The 22,724-nt window shown below is 48.9% G+C and overlaps 1 protein-coding gene across 1 annotated transcript in view; it reads left to right on the forward strand.

The window, feature by feature from the left end:
* The window catches only part of SH3RF3 (SH3 domain containing ring finger 3), a 338,026-nt gene that overhangs the window by 149,643 nt on the left and 165,659 nt on the right, over window positions 1–22,724 (forward strand). Inside the window, exon 2 of the mRNA XM_063087182.1 lies at window positions 22,034–22,045. Within this exon, the coding sequence (XP_062943252.1) occupies window positions 22,034–22,045 (12 nt within the window). The remainder of the gene's footprint in view (window positions 1–22,033; window positions 22,046–22,724) is intronic.

Here is a 22,724-nt window from a genome sequence, read left to right on the forward strand (position 1 = left end):
ATAGGATCTAGCCATTTCTCTTCAAGGTTGGTTGGTTTTTCAGGTCCATTCTAGGTTTATGGAGAGGAAAATTCATTCGAGTCTGATATGACTTGCCTGCGGCTGTAGAATGGATTTGTAGCCCACGCCAGTTGCAGTAGGGTGGTTATGGGAAGAGAGAGCATATCCCCATTTGATCCTAGGGGCAGGCCTGGAGTTTTCATCCTGGGAAGGCTTATGTGGTTTGGTTGTTGGGAACTGTTCACTCAGGTGGCATCTGCCCCCCCTTGAGCAGAGGGGTTTGGACCCCGAGACGAGTGAGTGCATAATTTGGCCGAGTCTGCACGGGTTGGAGTTATGAGGCCTTTCTTCTCCAGGGTTTGTGTTCTGGCACTGTAGAAGCAGGCGTTCCACTTGAAAGGAGAGAAAACACCACTTTCTCCCACATTACCATATGCGTTAAGTATGAACACTCCTAGAGAAGGTAAAACTCCCATGTCTCAGAAGAACAAGTCATTTGCTCTAGAAAAGGGGGACGATTAGAACAATATGGGATTAGGGCTGAGACTTTCAAGATGGCGGTGGCTGCGGCAGCTGGCGCGGAGTAGCTGAGGTGGAAAAGGCGGCCACTAGGCCTCAGGCAGCCGGGAAACTTGTGGACCTTCCTCTTGCCATCTCTTAAGGGAGGACCGCTGCTGCTGGCCGGTCGTGGGGGGTGACCGCCACTTTGCCCCCGGCAGGAGAGGCTGCCTCAATTACAGGCAACAGCTTTGAAGTGTGGAGCAGGAAAAGAACTGTTTCTTAGCTGCAAAAGCGAGTCTCGAAACAGGGAACACGGCGCCAGGGCTGCTGTGGATGCAGACAGGATCCCGGAGGCCGGGGCCGCGCTGAAGGCGGCCAGCTGCCCTATTCAGGATTCGAGGTTTCAGGCCGGCATTAAAGAAGATTCCTGGGAGCGCCCGAGCCGCGCCGCGACTGAACAGCCCGAGGCGGCAGCGGCCGAGAACTGGGAAGGCGCAAACCAGAGACAGAGAGTGAGCACCTGACCTGGCACAACCCTGTGAGTGACCCCTGGACCAGTCCTGTGGGCGGCAGACGCCCACCTGACTCCCGCCTGTATCACCAGGCCACTCACCGCCCCGGTGCTGCCTCCATTTTCCCCGGTGCGGGCAGCTCTGCCCCGCTCGGCCATCACTGAGCCCTCCCACTTGCTTGGCCTGGCGCAGGGCTTTCCAGAGCCTGCGGGCCAGCCTCCCCTCCCACTCCATCCGCGGTTCTCTGGCGGGTTGGTGGCGTGGGGCGTCCCCGGCCAGTGTTGGGAGGGCAAGGAAGTATGGGTGGGCCGACTGTCACTCCACCGCACCGTGGACTCCGGCCCCCAGTAAACTTCCTGTTACTGGGAGGCAGATACCATCTCTGCGGCCACAAGTTCGGAAAAAAGCCTAACCAATTTCTGGTTGGGAATAGTGTGGTAGGAGAGTTCCCAGGTCCGCTTGAACCTGCTGGAGAGCTGGCTGCAGGCGGGCGCTAGACTCGGTTTATACCGGGGGGATACAAAGGTGAACAAGTCCCGAGAAAGATCTACACAGTGCTACAAAGGCACCCAGAGTGAAGGGTCGTCTGTGCCTAGCAGAAACCTGGTAGACTTCCTGGGCGAGGCGGTGCCGAGCAGGGTCTTGAAGGCCCAGCTGATAGACGAGGGTTGCAGAAGACACGCCCCAGCCCAGCACAGAGCGCACAGAGTGGGGAGTCGTGTGGCCAGGGAGGCGGAGACTCGACAGAAACCACACACCCTGTGGGGTTGCCACTGCACGATCCAACAGCCTGGGCCACAGCACATGGAACAGGGAGAAGTCCTGAACAGGAAGTGAAAGCTCAATAGCGATCACACACCCTGTGGTACCTGATCCACCAGCCCAGCAGAGTCCAAGCTGACCAGAAAGGTGGCTCCCCGGAGAAGCCCAAGACCCGAGGCAACCACACACACAAGGCACTAGAGGCCAACTGAGCAGCCACGGAGGTAGCCATACGAAATTGGCAACCACAGCAACATCCTAGTTATTCATTAGTCTCAAACCGGTGGACTGTGAAACCCCCTGCCACAATGAATAAACATCAAAAAAAAAGATACCAGAAATACAAAAAATCAAGAAAGTACACCACCAACAGTTAATAAATCTCAAACTCTAGATCCTATAGAACAAGAAGCCCTTGAAATGACTGACAAGGAATTTCGAGTGATAATTCTAAGGAAACTGAATGAGATACAAGAAAACACAGCTAGACATCATGATGAAATGAGGAAAAGTATACAGGATCTGAAAGAGGAAATGTACAAAGAAATCAATGTCCTGAAAAAAAATGTAGCAGAACTTGCCGAACTGAAGAAGTTATTCAGCGAAATAAAAAACACAACGGAGAGTTTAACCAGCAGACTTGTTGAAGTTGAAGAGAGAACCTCTGAACTTGAAGATGGGCTGTTTGAAATAACACAAGCAGACAAAAAGAAAGAAAAAAGAATCAAGGACATGGAAGAAAATCTGAGAGAGATATCAGACAACCTTAAGCGCTCAAATATCCGAGTCATGGGTATTCCAGAAGGGGAGGAAAATGGAGATTGCATTGAAAACATATTCAAAAAATAGTGGCAGAAAACTTCCCAGGTATAGGAAAAGTCACAGATCTTCAGATCCAGGAAGCTCAACGATCTCCAAACGTATTCAACACAAAAAGGCCTTCTCCAAGACATGTCATAGTCAAATTGGCAAAACGCAGAGACAAAGAGAGAATCTTAAAAGCTGCAAGAGAGAAGCGTCAAACCACCTATAAGGGAGCCCCAATCAGACTAGCATCAGACTTTTCATCACAAACCCTAAAAGCTAGAAAGGAATGGGATGATATTTTCAAAATACTAAAAGACAAAGATTGCCAGCCAAGAATACTCTACCCTACAAGGCTATCCTTCCGAAATGAAGGGCAAATAGTATATTTCTCAGACAAACAAAAACTGCAGGAGTTCACTACCACATGACCACCCTTACAAGAAATCCTCAAGGGAGTACTGGGTTTGGTTCCTGAAAAATAACTACCACTGCACTAAAAAAAGCCAAAAAAAATCAAAACCCACTAGTATAATAAAAATGGCATTCATGAAGAGAAAACAAGCAAACAAAAATGCTATCTACAACCTAATGAACCAACAAACACAGAAACCAAACAGTAAATCAGAAAGCAAGGAACACAAGACACCTAATACAACCAAACAACCAACAAAATGTTAGGAATAAATCAACACCTTTCAATAACAACTCTTAATGTAAAAGGCTTAAATTCCCCAATCAAAAGACACAGACTGGCTGACTGGATCAAAAAGCAGGACCCAACTATATGCTGCCTACAAGAGACCCACCTCACCCATAAAGATTCACACAGACTAAGAGTGAAAGGATGGAAAAAGATTTACCATGCAAACAGAAAAGAAAAACGAGCTGGAGTAGCTATTCTTATATCTGACAAAATAGACTTTAAACTAAAAACCATAAAAAGAGACAATGAGGGACAGTACATAATGATAAAAGGACTGATCCATCAAGAAGACATAACAATCATAAATATGTACGCACCCAATGTTGGAGCAGCCAGATTTATAAAACAAACTCTATTAGACCTAAAGAAGGAAATAGACACTAATACCATAATAGCAGGGGACCTGAACACCCCACTGTCAGTATTAGACAGATCATCTAGGCAAAGAATCAGTAGAGAAACACAAGATCTAAACAATACTCTAGACCAATTGGACTTGGCAGATATCTACAGAACATTCCACCCAACAACCTCAGAATATTCATTCTTCTCATCAGCACATGGATCATTCTCCAGGATAGATCACATATTCGGTCACAAATCAAGTCTCAATAAATTCAAAAAAATTGGAATTATCCCATGTATCTTCTCAGACCACAATGGATTAAAACTAGAAATTAATAACAAACGAAACTCTGGAAACTATACAAACACATGGAAATTAAACAGCATTCTACTCAATGACATATGGGTCCAAGAAGAAATCAAGCAGGAAATCAAAAAATTTATTGAAACTAATGAAAACAATGATACATCATACCAAAACCTGTGGGATACTGCAAAAGCAGTATTGAGGGGGAAATTTATTGCATTAAATGCTCACTTCAGAAGAATGGAAAGATGGCAAGTGAACAACCTAACACTTCACCTTAAAGAACTAGAAAAACAAGAACAATCCAAACCTAAAGTTAGCAGATGGAAAGAAATCATTAAGATCAGAGCAGAACTAAATGAAGTTGAAAACCAAAACACAATTCAAAAGATCAACGAATCAAAAAGTTGGTTTTTTGAAAAGATAAATAAAAATGACAAACCATTAGCATGGCTAACAAAAAAAAGAAGAGAGAAGACTCAAATAACAAAAATTAGAAATGAAAAAGGCGTTATTACAACTGATTCATCTGAAATACAAGGAATCATTCGAGACTACTATAAACAACTATACGCCAACAAATTTGAAAATCTGGAGGAAATGGATAAATTTCTGGACACACACAAGCTCCCAAAACTGAACCATGAAGACATAGAAAATTTGAACAGACCAATAACAATAAAGGAGATTGAAGCTGTTATCAGAAGGCTCCCAACAAAGAAAAGCCCAGGACCAGATGGATTCACAGCAGAATTTTACCAAACATTCAAACAGGAATTGACACCGATTCTTTACAAACTATTCCAAAAGATTGAAACAGATGCAAATCTCCCAAACTCATTCTATGAAGCAAACATCATCCTGATACCAAAACCAGGTAAAGATATAACCAAAAAAGAAAACTACAGGCCAATATCCTTGATGAATATAGATGCAATAATCCTCACTAAAATACTAGCAAACAGAATACAGCAACACATACAAAAAATTATTCATCACGATCAAGTGGGATTCATCCCAGGGATGCAAGGTTGGTTCAACATACGCAAATCAATAAATGTGATACACCATATTAATAAACTCAAACACAAGGACCATATGATCATCTCTATAGATGCTGAAAAAGCATTTGATAAAGTTCAGCACTCATTCTTGACAAAGACCCTCTATAAGTTAGGTATAGAGGGAAAGTATCTCAACATAATTAAAGCCATATATGACAAACCCACTGCCAATATCATCCTGAATGGGGAAAAGCTGAAAGCTTTTCCTTTAAGAACAGGAACTAGACAAGGATGCCCACTCTCACCACTCCTACTCAACATAGTGTTGGAAGTACTAGCCAGAACAATCAGAGAAGAGAAGGAAATAAAGGGCATCCAGATTGGAAAAGATGAAGTCAAACTGTCCTTGTTTGCAGATGACATGATCCTATATATCGAACAGCCTAAAACCTCTACAAAAAAACTGCTGGAATTGATAAATGATTTCAGCACAGTAGCAGGATACAAAATCAACGCACAAAAATCAGTAGCATTTCTTTTCTCCAATAGTGAACATGCAGAATGAGAAATCAAGAAAGCCTGCCCATTTACAATAGCCACCAAAAAAATAAAATACTTAGGAATTGAGTTAACCAAGGAGGTAAAAAATCTCTATAATGAGAACTACAAACCACTGCTGAGAGAAATTAGAGAGGATACAAGTAGATGGAAAGATTTTCCATGCTCTTGGATTGGAAGAATCAACATAGTGAAAATGTCCATACTACCCAAAGTGATATACAAATTCAATGCAATCCCCATCAAAATTCCAAAGGCATTTTTCTCAGAAATGGAAAAAACTATCCAGTCATTTATATGGAACAATAAAAGACCACGCATAGCCAAAGCAATGCTGAGCAAAAAAAATAAAGCTGGAGGCATAACACTACCGGACTTTAAGCTATACTACAAAGCTATAATAACCAAAACAGTATGGTACTGGCATAAAAACAGACACACTGACCAATGGAATAGAATAGAGAATCCAGAAATCAACCCACACACTTACTGCCATCTGATCTTTGACAAAGGCACCAAGCCTATTCACTGGGGAAGGGACTGCCTCTTCAGCAAATGGTGCTGGGATAACTGGATATCCATATGCAGGAGAATGAAACTAGATCCATACCTCTCACCGTATACTAAAATCAACTCAAAATGGATTAAGGATTTAAATATACACCCTGAAACAATAAAACTTCTTAAAGAAAACATAGGAGAAACACTTCAGGAAATAGGACTGGACACAGACTTCATGAACACGACCCCAAAAGCACGGGCAACCAAAGGAAAAATAAACAAATGGGATTATATCAAACTAAAAAGCTTCTGCACAGCAAAAGAAACAATTAAAAGAGTTAAAAGACAACCAACAGAGTGGGAGAAAATATTTGCAAAATATACATCTGACAAAGGATTAATATCCAGAATATACAAGGAACTCAAACAACTTTACAAGAAGAAAACAAGCAACCCAATTAAAAAATGGGCAAAAGAGCTAAGCAGGCATTTCTCTAAGGAAGATATACAAATGGCCAACAGACATATGAAAAAATGCTCAACATCACTCAGCATCTGGGAAATGCAAATCAAAATCACACTGAGATACCACCTAACCCCAGTTAGGATGGCTAAAATCCAAAAGACTCTGAACGATAAATGCTGGCAAGGTTGTGGAGAAAAAGGAACTCTCATACATTGTTGGTGGGACTGCAAAATGGTGCAGCCTCTATGGAAAATGGTATGGAGGTTCCTCAAACAATTGCAGATAGATCTACCATACGACCCAGCTATCCCACTGTTGGGAATATACCCAGAGGAATGGAAATCATCAAGTAGAAGGTATACCTGTTCCCCAATGTTCATCGCAGCACTCTTTACAATAGCCAAGAGTTGGAACCAGCCCAAATGTCCATCATCAGATGAGTGGATACGGAAAATGTGGTACATCTACACAATGGAATACTACTCAGCTATAAAAACGAATGAAATACTGCCATTTGCAACAACATGGATGGACCTCGAGAGAATTATATTAAGTGAAACAAGTCAGGCACAGAAAGAGAAATACCACATGTTCTCACTTATTGGTGGGAGCTAAAAATTAATATATAAATTCACACACACACACACACACACACACACACAAAACCGGGGGGGGGGGGGAAGAAGATATAACAACCACAACTACTTGAAGTTGATACGACAAGCAAACAGAAAGGACATTGTTGGGGGGGAGGGGGGGAGGGAGAAGGGAGGGAGGTTTTGGTGATGGGGAGCAATAATCAGCCACAATGTATATCGAGAAAATAAAATTAAAAAAAAAATAAATAAAAAAAAAATAAAATAAAATAAAAATAAAAAGAATAAAAAAAAAAAAAAAGAGCAATATGGAATTAGTCTTTTGGGATGTGAACGACATTGTGGCAAGTGTATGTCCCTGAACAGACTCACAGCTGTCATGGGCAAGCCCAGCAGTGAAGGCCTGAGAGCAGCTCTCAGGGTCCAGGCACCTGAGGGCTGTAAATGTCCTGCCATGAGTGTTTATTGGGGTTAAATCCACATCTTGCCTTTACATGTTCATGTAGGGGGAGATTCTCCTTGAGAACATGTGTAGATTGGATTGTGTTAATTACTGTAACATGTTCATAATTGGTGCAAGTTGTCTGCTTTTCTTAACCAAAAGAATTCACCTCAGGGAAAGTGAACTCAGGTTCTGCTGAGATGCCAGAACACGGGTGTGAAGTAAGCGGGTGAGCTCTGGGAACCCCCCTGCCCTGCCAGGGCGTGAGCACATGGGGCGGGGGACCGTGTTGCTGAAACAGGGGCTAACCTGACTTGCAGGGGCTTGGGTGACGTGGGACTGCCCTGTGGGCCTGAGACTACTGCGGGGCTTGGGGACACTGCGCAGAACAGTATGGGGTGCCCTGAGCCCAACCTGGCTCTTGGCTCAATGACAAGAGACGTCTGTGCACCCTTGTTTGCTTGGATTACTTCCCTTAGTATAGGTCTGGCCGGTCATTTTCTCTCACTTTCCAGCTTTGTGCTTTTGTTTCATGGTTTGCTGCATCAAGGGCTAGTGACCACCTTGTGTTCCTGGGGTCATCGCAGCCTCTCTGGGCAGGAGGTGTCAGGTGAGGGTCCCACCTGACAGCAGAGACCTTGTGGACTCAGGCAACAGTGCGGTGGGCATTCAGGGTGGTGCTGGGGTGGGTGCCTTAGTCCCATTCCCTCATGTGCTGGAGGGGTGATGGCAACTGCTTGGCAGTGCTGGGCGAGGGTCCTGGAGCTGTGTTCACAGACAGGGCTGGGTTCACAGGCGGCAGTTGTGACAGTGGTAGATGGTACATTCTGGAAGATACTTAAAAACGCTGAGTGTACAGCACAGAAGGGGATGTGGCCCAGCCCTGCTCCCTGCCTTCGGTCCCAGCATGGCGGTCTTCCTGCTCCACAGCCTTCTCCACATGGAAGGCTGTGCACATGCTCACCTATGGGCGAGCTTCCTGGACACCTACCCCTTCTCTTGTCTGTAACCCATCACCAGCCTTGCCCAGGCCTCACTTCACTGGGTTGACCTGGAGTGTTTCTTTCAGTGTCTCTTCCACTCAGCACTGAGCTTATGCATGGATGGAGTGCAACTTCACCCCCACAGGAGAGCACTGAGAGTGCCGGGACACAGTGAGTGCTGTTCTCAGTGGCCTCGGGAGACCTCAGGAGTGAACGCAGGGTGGTGGTGGGGATGGGGAATCTCTCCTAACAGCAGGGCATCACCACTCTCAGTGCTCACAGCCCTGGAAGGTGGGGACCCCAGCTCCTTTTTGTGGATTAGAATTTGAGAATTACAGATGTTACGTGGCTGGCCTGAGTCACAGAGGTGCTAAGTATGGATGTGGGGTTTGTACTTGGCTCTGCCTGGCTCCAAATCTGTGTTCATTTTCTTCATCCCCTCATGCAACTCCTCTGCAGAGCTAGTATCCTGCGGTCCCTGGGAGGCTCAGCTGGCCCCGGTGCCAAGGCACTAGGGATGCTGTGGGAGGGCAGTTGAGGCTCATGTAACAGGGAGGAGTCTGTGTTCCTAACCCTTGATTCTGCTTGGAGGTGTTGTTCTAGAAGGGCTTGCGCCTGGACAGGAAAACCGGGGGGGCTGGGGGAGTTGCTGCTCCTGCACTTCCAGCACCTTTGCTGCTGGCAAATGGACCTTCTCATTTCCAATAGTGATGAAGGGCCTTGGAAGACAGGAGCCCTGGGGAACTGAGCCCATGGTGGGCACAGAGAGGCAGCTCTGGGGGAGGGGATGGGGACTGCAGGTGCCTTGTGTGTGGCATGCCCCTCGGGACTTCTTTTCTGGAGGTCCCATCCTGTAGGTGTCGTTGGTTTCCTTGATGGCAATGATTATTACTACCAGGCACTTTTATTCTTGAAGCATTCGAGGACTGGTTGTCGCCACCATTATAAAATAAACTGTAAGAGATGAATTTGGGGAGTGTCAGGCCAGGCAGTGGGTGGGAAGGCAGGCCTGGATGCATCCCCTCCCATTTCCCGACTTTGGGGAGCCGCCTGACACAGATCTGCTATAGGAAACCTGTGCCTAGGAGATGTGAGGAGCACTGCAGGGGTTTTGCTGGACACAAGGCATGAGGCATCTGTAAGTGTGTGGGAGGCCATTCACAATTTTATGAGCTACATAGTGTTTTTGAGGTTTAGGTGGTTTTTTGAAACTCTTCCCCAGTCCAGGCAGCAGCCCCTCTCAGAGCTCACCTCTGAGAGCAGGCTCTTCTCTCCAGCGGGCGTCTCAGGAGTGCGTATGAGAAGGGTCTGTGACCCCATATAGGATGAGGTTCCCGAACATACTGAATTAAAAAGTCCACACTGGGTTCATCTACTCTCCCATGACAGGCTTTAGGAAGCTAACGAAAGACTGTCTGGCCTCTCGATATCAAAGGTGCCTTGTTCAGGCTGGGGCCCACACCCTGTGCAGCGGGGCCTCCCCTGCGGCTGTGCGGTGGACTCAGAGGCTCTTCATCCAGCAGGAAAGGGCCCTGGGGGTGGGAGGCAGAGCATGAGGCCAAGCTTTCTGTGGACAGCTCTCTTTCCATGGAAAGAGAAAACAAATGGATGCCTGGGCCTTCTGGTTTTGGGGAGTACACCACCCCGTCCTGTGCTCGGAGTGCCACTGGTGTGGAGGAAGAATGGTGTCCCTGCCCCACACCTCCCCATGGGGCCACCTGGGAACTGCTGAAATATCAAGTGTTAATAGCTGGGTTAAGCCACTTGTGCACAAATGGAGTGCCTTTCCAGAGTGGTCGTACCAACCGTTTTGTCTTAATTAGACTTAAGGCATGAGCTGCTGCTCCTCCGTGGTTTTGCTTTCCGTGTGGTGCCCTTCCGGTAGCATATTTGGAAGTAGCATATAACAGAGCATGCAGGGGCACCCAGGATCCCAAAATGGTTGAGTGCCTGGCGGTGGGAGCCAGGGGCTGGGGTGGCATGCCTGGTTCCAGTCAGGGTCAGGCCCTGGGAGTGTGTCCCTGCTGTGAGTGGGCCTGATGTGTTGTCTGTTTTGGTCCTCTGTGACAGCTCTGCAAGGCAAAGGCTCACTCGGGGCCATGAAACTTGTGTTTGTGTATCAGGGACCCATGGCCCAGGGTGAAGAAGCCAAGGTCTCTCAGAATCCACATCGGACAATGTGAGAGCCCGTGGGCAGGGGGCGTCCTTTTTCCCCGTCCTGGCTGTTGCCTTCACATCTGAGAGCGGTGGTCATGTTCTTGCCTCCGCTTGGCCAAGAGCCTGGCTCCCTGCCGTGCCCCTCAGGGTTGGCCTGCGAGAGATTTTGCCTAGGATAAACCATGACATACAAGTAAGGGGCTAGTGGAAACCCGATCTTGTGCTTAGGAATAAGATGACATTTGTGACATTGAGAGGTGGACATTTAGCCAAGTGTGGCAGAAAGGAAAAGTATGGGTTGACAGGACCGCTGGAGGCCTGGCGCTGTGTATCTGTGGATTTCCAAAGTCTCTTAATCTGAGGATTTCATTTCCCTTTCAGTTCTTAAAGTAAGGGGGGGGGGGGTAGAAGGATGGGGCTGCTGGCCGTGTCACCCTGAGGGAGGAAGTCAGTGTGCTATACTCAGATTTTGTTGTGAGGACATTAAAGCATGTCGAGGGATGTTTTCAGTCCTCCTGGAAGAGGAGGGGATGGGATGTGCCTTGCAGTGTGATGGAGCCCCCGACCCTGCATTGCAGTTTGAAGGTGAGTGAGAGACTGGAGGCCAAGGGAGGAAGCGTGGGGTGCTGGGGTGTGTGGTCCCCTGAGTGTGACAGGCAGAGTCACCACAACCCTGCTCAGTGTGGGCTGGGCAGCCCTGCTGGCCTCCAGGCGTCACACTGGGCAGACGGCGCTTGCTGCTGGCTCTCGGACCGAAATGCCTTCTCGATGGCACCTATAAGGAACCTGCACGCTCCATGTTTCTAAAATCCCCAGAGCTCTGAACATGGGAGGACTTTTCTCCTATGTGTGGCACAAATCCATTTCACAGCAACACCTGCCTGAGCTCTTGTGAGTCTGTGTAACTCAGCAGTGTCTCTGTGTCCCTGCGGGTCCACGCTTAGCAGGACGCAGCCCCAGACCTCTGGGCACCATTTCACCTTTCTAGAACCTAAATGTCTCTGAATCCTAAGCCTGTCTGTCCCCAAGAGTTCCTGTCAGTGACATGGGTCTGTGTTTGAAAGCAGCCTCCACCCACTGGGAGTGCTGACGTGTGGCTTCCCACTGTCGCACGCTCAGCCCTATGAACTGTGCATCCCATGCAGCAAGCCTCTGATTTGATTCCACGTTTGCTGTCCGGGTTTCAGTGACTTCATCTGTGACATGCTGGGAACAACAGTGTTAGTGGCCTCATGGGGGTTGTCCAAAGATTAAAAAGAGGCGGTGATAACATGGCACAGAATTTCGCATCTAAAACATGCCTTTCAAATTTTTCCAAGTGACTGGTTTCTTCTGGGGTCCTGTGAACAGCCACTTGGTCTCTCCTGTGTGTGTGTGTTTAGTGGTCCCCAAACCTTCCTGGTGATCCCAGCCCCCTATGGACCTGATGTCCTGGTAGAGAAGTTGTATCAGTGTCTGCAGACCATAAGAGAGTGCATCTTAACTCCAAACCTCAGCTGTGAGTAAACTGACATATTTATTTGTGGGCTTACCCAAGTCATAAAATCTTTTTTTTTTCTTTTTTTTTTTTTTTTTGAGGTGCTTGGGCATCTCAAGTCCACCCAAGTTTCTGGGAGCACCAGGCTGGGACATGCCATGTAGTGTGTCCACCCACCCTGCAGAGCCACTCTCCCCCTGGGCCCCATCTGTGCCAGGAGGCTGAGCTCTCCGCAAGCCTCCCGAGGCAGGTGGTTGGTTTGTGCAACAGGAAACGTGTGGGGCAGGAGCCATGAGATCAGGGTGTTGACTCGCCGGCTGCCTCCCTCCACGGAGGCCTCGCTCCCATCCGAGGCCTCTGCATGGAGCTCCTTTCTCTGGCTCCAGCAGACCTTTGCCCCTTCCCACTGTTGCTAGTTCTAGGGTTTCCTTCTGCAAACACTCCTAGGTTACCCAGTTGAGTGCACCGTCTCTCTTCTTCCAGGACCTACCTGTTAAAACAACCAAGCCGAAAGAATGGGTCAAGTTTTTGCTAGGTGGGCAGAGTGCCCCTGTGGCCCTTTGGCTGATGGCTACCATCGGGGCTGTCTTGTCTTATTGTAGTCATCACCTGCTTAATAGGCTTAATACAATCACAGCAGTCTCATGCCCCTAAGCTATCTTGTTTGCCCAAAAGGTGAGGCTACCAAGAACAAGCTTTGAACTCCTGTCTCCAAGAACTCGGAAACCTAGGGGCTGTACACTTGCAACCAGTCATAGTAGGCAAAAGAATCCAAATCCCTGGGTCTAGTGAGAAAAGGAAGTTAAAAATCAGGATGACTGTTATTAACTATAATTTCTTTTGCACAACTCTAGTTAGAGTTCTGGAGGCTTGGAGTCTGGGGAGGTTGCCCATTGGTTCTTAATGTATTGGAGGGTGTGAACACCCAAAAGCTGTTCTCATCTAAAGACCAGTGCACAAAGGAGGCATTTGCATGTGAACAGGCCAGCTCTCAAAGTCCTGAGGCCAGAAAGCATGCCAGCCCACAGAGGTGTCATTAAAGAGATTTTTCCTCCCTACATTATTAGACTCCCCAGGGGACCTCCCTAAAAATTCTATTGAATTTTTGTCATGTAGATCTGAAGTCTCCTCCACTCCCTTCTGCTGAGGGTTGTTCTGTTTCCAGACAGCAAGCTGGATTTTTGCAGAGCAGGCCATGCCCCAGAGGGAGCCTGACTTCTCTTTGCTCTTTGCTGCCATTTTCTCTTTGTGCATGACAGTCCTGCTGGGGTGGGAGCTTGCTGCCCAGCCTTGCCTGGGGAACAGGGGTACAGTGGCTGTCGTTGGGGAGGATGCGTGGGATGTCATGGCAGATGGCTAGAGCTACTACAGGAGGACTGAAATCTTTCTTATTTAGTAGCTTCTGGAAATCTTTATGCCCATGTGGTAGAAAAACAGATGGGAGTACTGTAAAGAAAATGGTACCAGTGTCTGCAGAGCATAAGAGATTGCATGTTGACTCCAAATCATAGCTATGAATAAGTTGACAAATTTATTTGTGGGCCTATCAAGGACATAAAAAATCATCCTGGCTGGCAGACGAAAATGGCATTGTGTTGCTCACAAGCATTCGTTTGTCAACTGTTCTTGGAATAGGTGTTAAATTATAACAGAGGAACTGGTGGTGTAAAGCAGAACTGGGATCTTCCAAGCTGTCAAATGAAAAGAGAATTAACTGGCTCTCCTTCCACTCCCCCTCATCCCTCTACAAAAAAAGCCCCTTTCGCTGCTGCCACATGGCTTAGGATGCACACTCTGTGTGCACACAATATTGTAATGAATGCCACATGATCACCAACTGGTGTGGGACGACTGTTCTCATCATTTACTCCCAACTGGAATGAGATTTTACATCCTTTGCTTCCACACAAAGGAATCTTGAAAATAACTTGATTCAGATAGGCACTTGAGGAAGTTTTATGTACCGTTCTGTAGAGAAACTGTTTCCTGTACATGAGTTTGGGTTTTCTCGGTGATGCATGGCACAGCTGGGCGGGAAATGCTCTGGGAGGCACCGCTCTCATAGGTGCCCACGGCTGGATGCTTGGTGTGGTGGGACTCTGCCTAAGGATCTCAACAACTGTGGTAGCCATGGCATGGTGCTGGGATGTGTTCCCTGGCATGCAGATGTCTTTGTTTTGGTTTTGAGGCATGTGAGGAGCTGCACTGATTTAATCTCCTTCCCTGACTCTCTTGCTGTGCATAGAGCACAGGCGTGTGGCCTCACTTTGCAACATGGAAGAAGGAGCATGCACGACTCACAGGAATGTACACCGAGGGAGGACGTGTGCATGTGAAAAAACACTTTTTTTTTTTTTAGCCAGAAACTGGGTGACAGTAAAGTCTTAAAAACTGGGAAAATTGGAAAATCAGTTAACTCTTTCATATGGACCTTGGTTTCCTCATTGTGCATATTGTGGAGTTGAACCAGGTGACTGCTGGTTTCTAGAAAACTTACAGTTTCTAGATCCTCAGCCGTTGGGGCTCTTGGACCTAGATGAGTGCCTCTAATCTTAATTGTCAAAGAGGCCACTGGGGGATCTTGTTAAAATGCAGATTATGGTTCTGTAGGTCCAGTGGGACACCTGGGATTCAGGATCAACCAGAATCTCTCTGGTGGTGCCAGTGTAGTTGGTCATGGACCCACAGGTGGCCACAGTTGTGTGGTCAAGTGAGCCAAATCCTTTCTTCCTCCAGTTGGCTTCTTCAGATCTTCAGAGTCATCACACTTTTCCTTCTCTTTGACGATAAAGAGACAAGAAGGGCTGAGCTGAGAGCTTCTGTTCCTAGTAATCTGATGCATGGTGCTTAGGCACACAATACATACTTACTACATTAAATGAGTGGGAGGAGAAGTGAGTGTATTCAGGCATATATGCACCATTAAATATCCAAGGTCCCCCCAACCTGCCACACAGCCCCCAAACCCCATTGCCTGGGACCCTCCATCACCATCCAATCCCATGTCCTTGTTCCACAGCACTCAGCTTCCATTCTCTTCACTGTCTCCTTCATTTCCATGCCTGAGTACATGTTTCCTCTGATTACATTGTTCTTTGACACACACATAGCCTTCCATCTTCTTGATCAGATCAAGTCCTAAAGTCTTCCTTTAAGCCTTCTGGATTCCTCCAACCCCTAATACCTCCCTTTCTGTTGCAGCACTTGTCTTTGGTAGCAAAGATGCAGACCTCAACCTGACTGCTGCCCCTGCCCTAGTTGCACTTGCAGGTGGCACTGCTGCTGCTCACACACCTCCCCTGGGCTCAGGACTGGGCTTCAGAACCCTTCACAATACAGTGCTCTTGACAGCTTCTAACAACTGCTTGAAACGTCTTTTTATCCCCGGATTAGGGCTTCAATATTTTCTTTATTCTTTGACTGTATATTATCTGCCTCTTTTGCCCTGTGGTAAATTCATTGAGAATGGCTACTGTTTTTAGCCATCTTCCTGGGGTGCCTACAGCAGCTCAGGGTCTCACATTCCCATGTGCTTGTTTAGTTCCTGATGTAACAAATAACCCTGTAGTTCCCTTGGCCTCGGAGATGTCCAGCCTGGTCACTGAGTGGCTCAGATGGGGTGGGCAAGAGGGTGCCATCTAACATAATTCCTTTGAAAGTGCTGTCGAGATAATATGGAGAAATGCTGGAAAAGCAGCAACAGGAGGCTGTCAAGAGAAGCCCAGCAGCAGAGAAATGTCTCTTCTTTTGCATTGTGCATGGGCAGAGGGTGGCTGTGGCTTTCCAGTGTACCACATGCAGCTGCCTCTGTTGCTTTTGGTTGGACGAGGCTTTTAGCTGTCCAAGAAATCATCACAAATATTTCCATAATTTATTTAACCATTCATCCCTTGGACATTTAGGACTGTTCCAGTTTTTCTTTACTTTGAATAATGTTATCCCATGGTTTCAAGTTGTATTTCATAATTTCTACTTTGGGTATGTTTCTTTTCTCTTTTGCCAATTTCCTATCCCTATTTCTTGCCTGGATAAGTGTCTCGCTGCAGTGGAGCTGAGAGGGAGAACACACCTGCCCGGTCTGCTTAGCAGCTATTTGGCGTCCGATGGCATCCATCAGCCACAGTCTAGAGAGATGGCCCTGTGAGCAGGCAGTGCAGCGGGCCTGCTGTGACAGCACATCAGTGCTGGGAAGAGGAGACACTGAGGCAGAGCCCGTGGGCCTCTGGGATGGGGCCATATCACGAGACTCACCTGCGATTCGTGCTGCCCCCAGGTTGTCACAGGAGGGAAGGACAGATGGAAGGTGGAGGAAAGTACTCCTTCTAAAACTATCCAACACTATGGTGCAAACAAGCAGGTCTGCCAGGAAGTATTCCCCTTCCTGTTGTGTTCAGATCATAACATGTAGGGCACAGACTTGTCCATCCAGGTGCCACCACATTGGCGAGAGGGCTGCCCCCGCCTCACCCGCCCAGCCACCCTGCCTCCACACAGCAAGCGGGGGCACGCTCTGCCCCTCTGCTAGCATACCAACCACCAGAGGACTGGGCGTGAAGGCCACAGCAGCTAAGGGCACCCCCTTTTCAAGTCAAGTCCAGTGTCCAAGACTCATTCAGTTGTCCTTGGGCAGGGTCCTCCCAGAGTGGCGTGAGTTGGTCCTAGTCTCCCTGGCTGGCTGTCAGCCTTTGATGAAATCTTCTGTACACAGCCAAGGAGACAAAACCCTCCCTTGCCCGGATGTGGGTGGATGCCTTGGCTGTGCTCAGATCAGATCAGGGGGACTGGGAGCCCCTGGCCCAGGCACCTCACTCCTTGACCACATTTCTTTGCCACGAAGCAGCCGAGGCTCATTGCTGAGGAGCCTGATTCTTGCCTGATGCCCGTGCCCTCCTCTGTGTCCTCAGGAGCTTCCTGGGCTGGGGGCCATTGCTTGGCCAAGCAGCTAGTTGTGTCCTGTCCTTTCTTGTTATGGTCTTTTCTCTCTGGATAAGTGAGCACAGATTCTTCCCTCTGACCGACGAGGATGGAGTGAGTTGCGGTTTATGACTGTTCTTTAGGCTCCCTCCCTGACACCAGGTGGCTCTAGTCACAATTCATTCTGGCATTGCTTCAAAGGGGGAATTTGCATGTCGGATGAGGTTCCCTGGAAGGAGATGTTGCTCGAGCCGTTGGAGAGCTCCCCTGAAGTCCTGTCTGTGTCATCATGATTAGAAGCATTTTTGCATTCTTCCATGTGATCATCAGAAGTTTGAACATCTACAGTGTGATGCGGTGACAGGGCCGGGGCCTCTCCTGGGAGGACAACAGTCCCTGCCAGAGGAGCTGGCTCAGCCGAAGCCTTGGGCAAACTCTGACCTGAAGCCGGGCACGTGGGGCACTCAGGAGAGCTGCAGAGTGAGGAGGAGGACTCGGCAGTGGACACAGCGTTTTCCCAGTCGGCACAGCCAGGGTCCACTGCGTGGGCAGAGTGCTGGCACGGCTGGGCATTTCCACGGATCAGCGCTCGGCATTGGTTCTCAAGATCCCTACTGAAATATTGCTGTTGTTCCCATGTCACAGACAAGAAGGCTGAGATTCAGAGGCTCACAGCATCTCGCTCGGTGTCACACAGCTAGTAGGTGTGAGAAACAGAGTGTCTCAGGTAAGACACACCAGATCCTGCAGGTGTCGGCTCCTGACCGCCTGCTGCCCTCTGATGATGAGAGGCTGTCATATGCATGCAGGCTCCATAGACTCTCCCACGTGTACTAAAGCAGGTCCTGTTGTCATCCTCAGCTTACAGACGAGGAAGATCAGAAAGGGTAAATGATTGCCCAGGGTCACACAGCTCTTAGGCATCTGCCAGACTGTGACCACAGATGACTAGCTCTGGAGAACCTAAAGGAGCTGAAGGTGGGAGGCATCGCATAGGACAAGGAGAGGACCCTGCAATGCAAGGACCCTTGGGGGGAAGCAGGGTGAGCTCTGCCATCCTTGTGAGCAAAGGTGGACTGTGCATGAGAGAACTGGTGAGCACCGAAGCATGTGTCAGCGTGAATGGCCAACATCACTACTGTCCTTAACTCAGAACACCCTGTGCCTCCCATCATAGTCAGAGAAAAAGCCAGAGCTGTAAATGCCGGTCTGCACCTGGCCCCCTCGCCGGGGCCTCTCCATTTACTCCCTGCACCCAGGCCTGCCCACTTACGTGTTTCAACCACACCAGCCCTTGCCTTCCCATAGCTCAGCAGGCAGGCTCCTGCCACAGGACACACACTTGCCACCCCTGCAGCTCAGTCCTCCTGCACGACACCTGCAGGGGACTTCCCTGACCACTCTGCCTAAAACTGCAGCCCTCCCTCCCCCGATAGCTACTGCTCCCTTCTCCAGGGGACTCTCACTGTTTAGCCTTCTCTGTATCTTATTTACCTGTTTTGCTTTTCCTTGTTATTTACCACTGAAACTTGAAGCCCACAAAGGCAAGGATGTTTTTCCATGTTGGTCAGTACTGTACCCAACAGTTGTTGGCTCCTGAAGGTCTTCAACACCTGCTTGAGCGCTTGAGCTCAGGGCCACACTGGGCAGCATCTGCCGGCTGTGAACCTCTTGAAGCAGGGAGGCACTGTGCCGTGCCCCCAGACAGGAAGACTGCCCCAGGGGAGCTCCGAGGACCACCCTAGGGTGACGTCTCCTTCCTTTTCCTGAATTTCCCTCCTGTGAGCTCACAGGAACCTTGAATGGTGAGCACCTCTCTTGCCCTATAATTGATGAGTTTAAAAGCTGTTCCTATCTGGAATATTCTAAATAACCGGGGGATAAAAAAATAAAAAGAATCCTCAAGCAAGGCTTTTCTTTTCACTGCTCTGCTGTCAGCAGCAGATGGAGGATGTGGCGTGGTGCAGGCTAATTTATTTATTGATTAAAATGCTTATGAAACCCAGCATGTACAGCCAGGCTGAACATTCAATTAAAAAGCCCTAAATGAAAATTCAGAACCACTGAATCACAAGCATGGTGTGCAGAGCCAGCTCTATGCAAAGCAGCAAAGTGATAAAACTGTAGGCAGAGGAGGCCTGGTTCTATTTATTTATTTTGCCCTTCTCTGCTAGGATTCAGAAACTGGAAGGTACTGCAGCCCACGGTGCGGTGCGTAGTTGGAGAGGGAGTGATCACGTGAATGAAAAGTCTCATGGTGTTGGGAGGGGCTGCTACTCCCCATGGCGAAAGTGAGGAGTATGGACATTGTGGTGGTGGCCCCAGCTGCACATATCCAGGCACACAGGGATGGGAGAGCAGTGACCCCGCGGTGTCCTCTGGAAGCAGTGTCCTGAGGCCTTGCAACACATAGCCCTCGAGTGAGGGAAGCTGCAGAGAGCCAAGCACCCTCTTCCATGGGGATGGCCAAGGGCATGGTGGGTGGAGTGTCCAGGGTCTTGTATTCTTCCTGGTGGCAGGAAGCCACACCTCCTCCTCCTCCACCACCTTCAAGTGAGTGGTGTCACCTGTGAGCCCATGGTCCTCACCCTCCAAGGCTCCTGTTGGATCAGAACAACTTTAGGAAAGAGGCAGACTGCTCCTGTGCCTGCTGTGGGGCAGCGAGGCTATGGCTGCTTGCCAGCGTTGGAGAGTGCTGGCCAGGTTGGTGGCTCTGGGGTGCTGGTGCTCATTGCCCCTGTGGGAGTCTGGGCTTCCTTATCTGTAAAGGGGGAACATGTCTCTAGTTTAGAGCAGGGAGAATTCAATAAGGCTGTGTATGAAGTGCCCAGTACAGTAAATGCTCAGCGAGTAATTGTAGTTATTTTCATCCTGTGAGCATGCTGGGTTGCTAGCCATGGGCCTTGGATCTGTTCAACGACAGTGACAGTCCTAGGGAATGGCCCCTGTTCCTCTGCACAGGCAGCATCAGGATCACTCAGGGCACGTACACCTCTGTGCAGGAGCCTGACTGTGCCAGGCCTGCACACACTCTCACATGGGGCTATACTTGCTATGCATGGTGTGCATATGTGTCTGTGTATGTGGCGTGTCTGTATGGCAGGTGGTGTGTGTGTGCGTGTGTGTGTCTGTGGATGTGTGTGTGCAGTGCATATGCATGTGTGCATGTGAGCATGTGCACAGTCTCTCTGCATGCTGGTGTTCCTTTCTCCTTAGGGGCTGCTGGGCCCCTTCCCACTCTTTGATCACAGGTGTCCTAAGATGGTGTCTGTCTGTTTTGTGTTGCTTAGCACAATGCCTGAAACTGGGTAATTAATAAAGAAAAGAGGTTTGTTTGGCTCACGATTCTGGTGGCTGGAAAGTTCAAGATTGTGCCGCCCATCTGTGAGGGCCTCGTGCTGCTTCAGCGCCTGGCAGAAAGCAGGAAGGGAAGCGGCATGTGTGGAGGCGTGCAGGGGAGGCTGGGCGTGCTGATAGCCCCAGAACAAAACAGAAACAATGAGCACCCTGCCCTGCTTTGATTAACACCAGCAAGATGAGCATTCACTCATTTTAAAAAAAAAAAAAAAAGGAAAAGAAAAGATTAACTTGTCTAAAAGAGATTGCTGAACAGAGTTGTATTGAATCGTGATTTAAACCCATCCCTTCCATGTTCTAGCAGTTGAACAGAAATCTGAAAAGACTTCACTGTGCTTTGGTTTAAAAAAATATATATATTCTTTTAAATTTTGAGATTCAAAATCTCTTCCCCAGTTCTTAACTCCTTCCCCATCCTTAACTCCTTTAAGACGAGAATAATGTTTTTCTCTGTCATATCTCATTTCCGACATTGCCCCCTCTTTTGGTGCAGCAGACATAGCTGCCAGCCAAGGGTCCTTTTGAGCCTAAAGAGCAATGGGCAGCTTCATAGTGATCCCCCAACTGGGAGTGCCTCTCAATAAAGCGGCTTCTCCAGGAACATAGGTACTTACCATTGTCTGGGGGCTGGGAAGGGAGCTCCCACCCCCAGCCTGGGTCCCTGGGCTCCTCCCCTCCATCGAGCTGACTGCTGAGCCCGCCAGCACATGAGCTGCAGGATGCTGGCAGGGTGCTAACTGGGAGGTCGGGATCTTGGAGAATAGAGTGCACCTCAGTCCAAGAAGTCTAGACATGACTGTCCGCACACACCAGGATGTGTGGTCACTCTTATTTAGTAGGCAGCCAGGGCCATACCCAAGTCCAGCTCTTTGTCCGTGGTTCTTCCCCCAAACCTGGAGCTGAGAGGGCTGCCAAATCAGCTGTGTTGCACCAGAGTCTGACCTTCCCACGTGGTCACAGCGTGTGGTCTTGTCAGCGGGGTTTTGGTGTAAGCCGAGGGTAGCAACAGGACATGCCCCAATGCCTGGTAGTGTTCCCATGACAAGATCACGGGGGTGTTATGCAAGCAGATATGTTGCGTCCAGCACTGAGAAGATGCACTACATGTGTGGAGTTTTGGCATACCATTTCTCTATGGCATTTCCGTGCCCAGAGCAGGGAGCAAGGCAGGGGGACCAAATGGGAAGTATTGCAGAAGGTCTGCAGCCACAGGGGCCAGAACTAGGTGATGCCAGCAAGAGTACAAAGGATATGATCCCCTGAGTACGTGACTTGGATCGTCCAGAGATACTTCCTGTGGCACTCCTTGGCTCTATGCGCTGTTAAAGGTGCTCTGCGCTAAAGGCACAGGTGAGCACAAAAGACTCTTGCAAGCCTGTCAACCAGGGTTTGCTCACTTCCAGTGGGTGTCCATCATTTTATGTTCCCACATGTGCAGGTGTAGCTGCAGCGGGCAAGATGCCCATCCCAGTGTTCTCTGTGGCTCTCTGAGAAGCCACAAAACTTGCCAGAGGTGGTGTCGGAGGCCAGGCTGCTCAGAAGCCCTAACTGAGAAGTGCGTGTGACAGAAGAGAAAGAGCCCCCTCCATCCTTCCATGTGCCTGGCTCCTCTGAGCTCAGCCCTTCAGTCTGCTCCTGCAGCGTCCATGCCTCGTCCCTTCAGCACTGTGTCTACTGAGCTCAGCAGATCCAGGCACGACGGAGTTATGGGGGCTTCAGGAGTGGTTTGCTGCCTTCCATTGGGCTCCTTCCCGCAATGATGGGATGCACTGGCAGTATTGCTTTGTCCTACCTCAGCTGTGGTTGTTCCATCTAACACTGGCAGGACGCATATACTGTGTTGTCAGCTTATGGCTACCAGAGAAGAACCAGGCTTGGCAACATCCATTGAAATGGTCGGAGCAGATGACCTTTCAGAAGAGATGCAGTATCAGCAAAAGCTTATCACTCAGAAGTGTCAGTGGCGGGGGCTGTACAAGGGACCGTGGAGGGTGTACCTGCTCCAGTTTGCAGTCCATGCCATGACAGTTCTGACCACTGAGATTCCCTGCCTTCAAAATGCTGTACCTCAGCAGCACTGCAGAGTTCTCTGGGACTCTACTGGGGAGCATCCCAAGATGTCCCTCTGCATGCTGGCTGCTGCTCCTGCAGGCAGGTGGTGGAGGCAGGTGATGTGAGCGCAAGCAGCCATCAGACGCCTCTGTAACCCACCCCATCACCTGCCTCATGCGTGCTGTTGCTCTGCCTTCATGCGGTGCTGGTTGTGTTCTCTGCAGGAAGCTGCATGATGTGTCTACGACCCACCATCAGATAAGTGAGATGCCTTCACTGC

This window comes from Cynocephalus volans, chromosome 2, assembly GCF_027409185.1.
Source record: "Cynocephalus volans isolate mCynVol1 chromosome 2, mCynVol1.pri, whole genome shotgun sequence".
NCBI classification, from domain to species: Eukaryota; Metazoa; Chordata; class Mammalia; order Dermoptera; family Cynocephalidae; genus Cynocephalus; species Cynocephalus volans.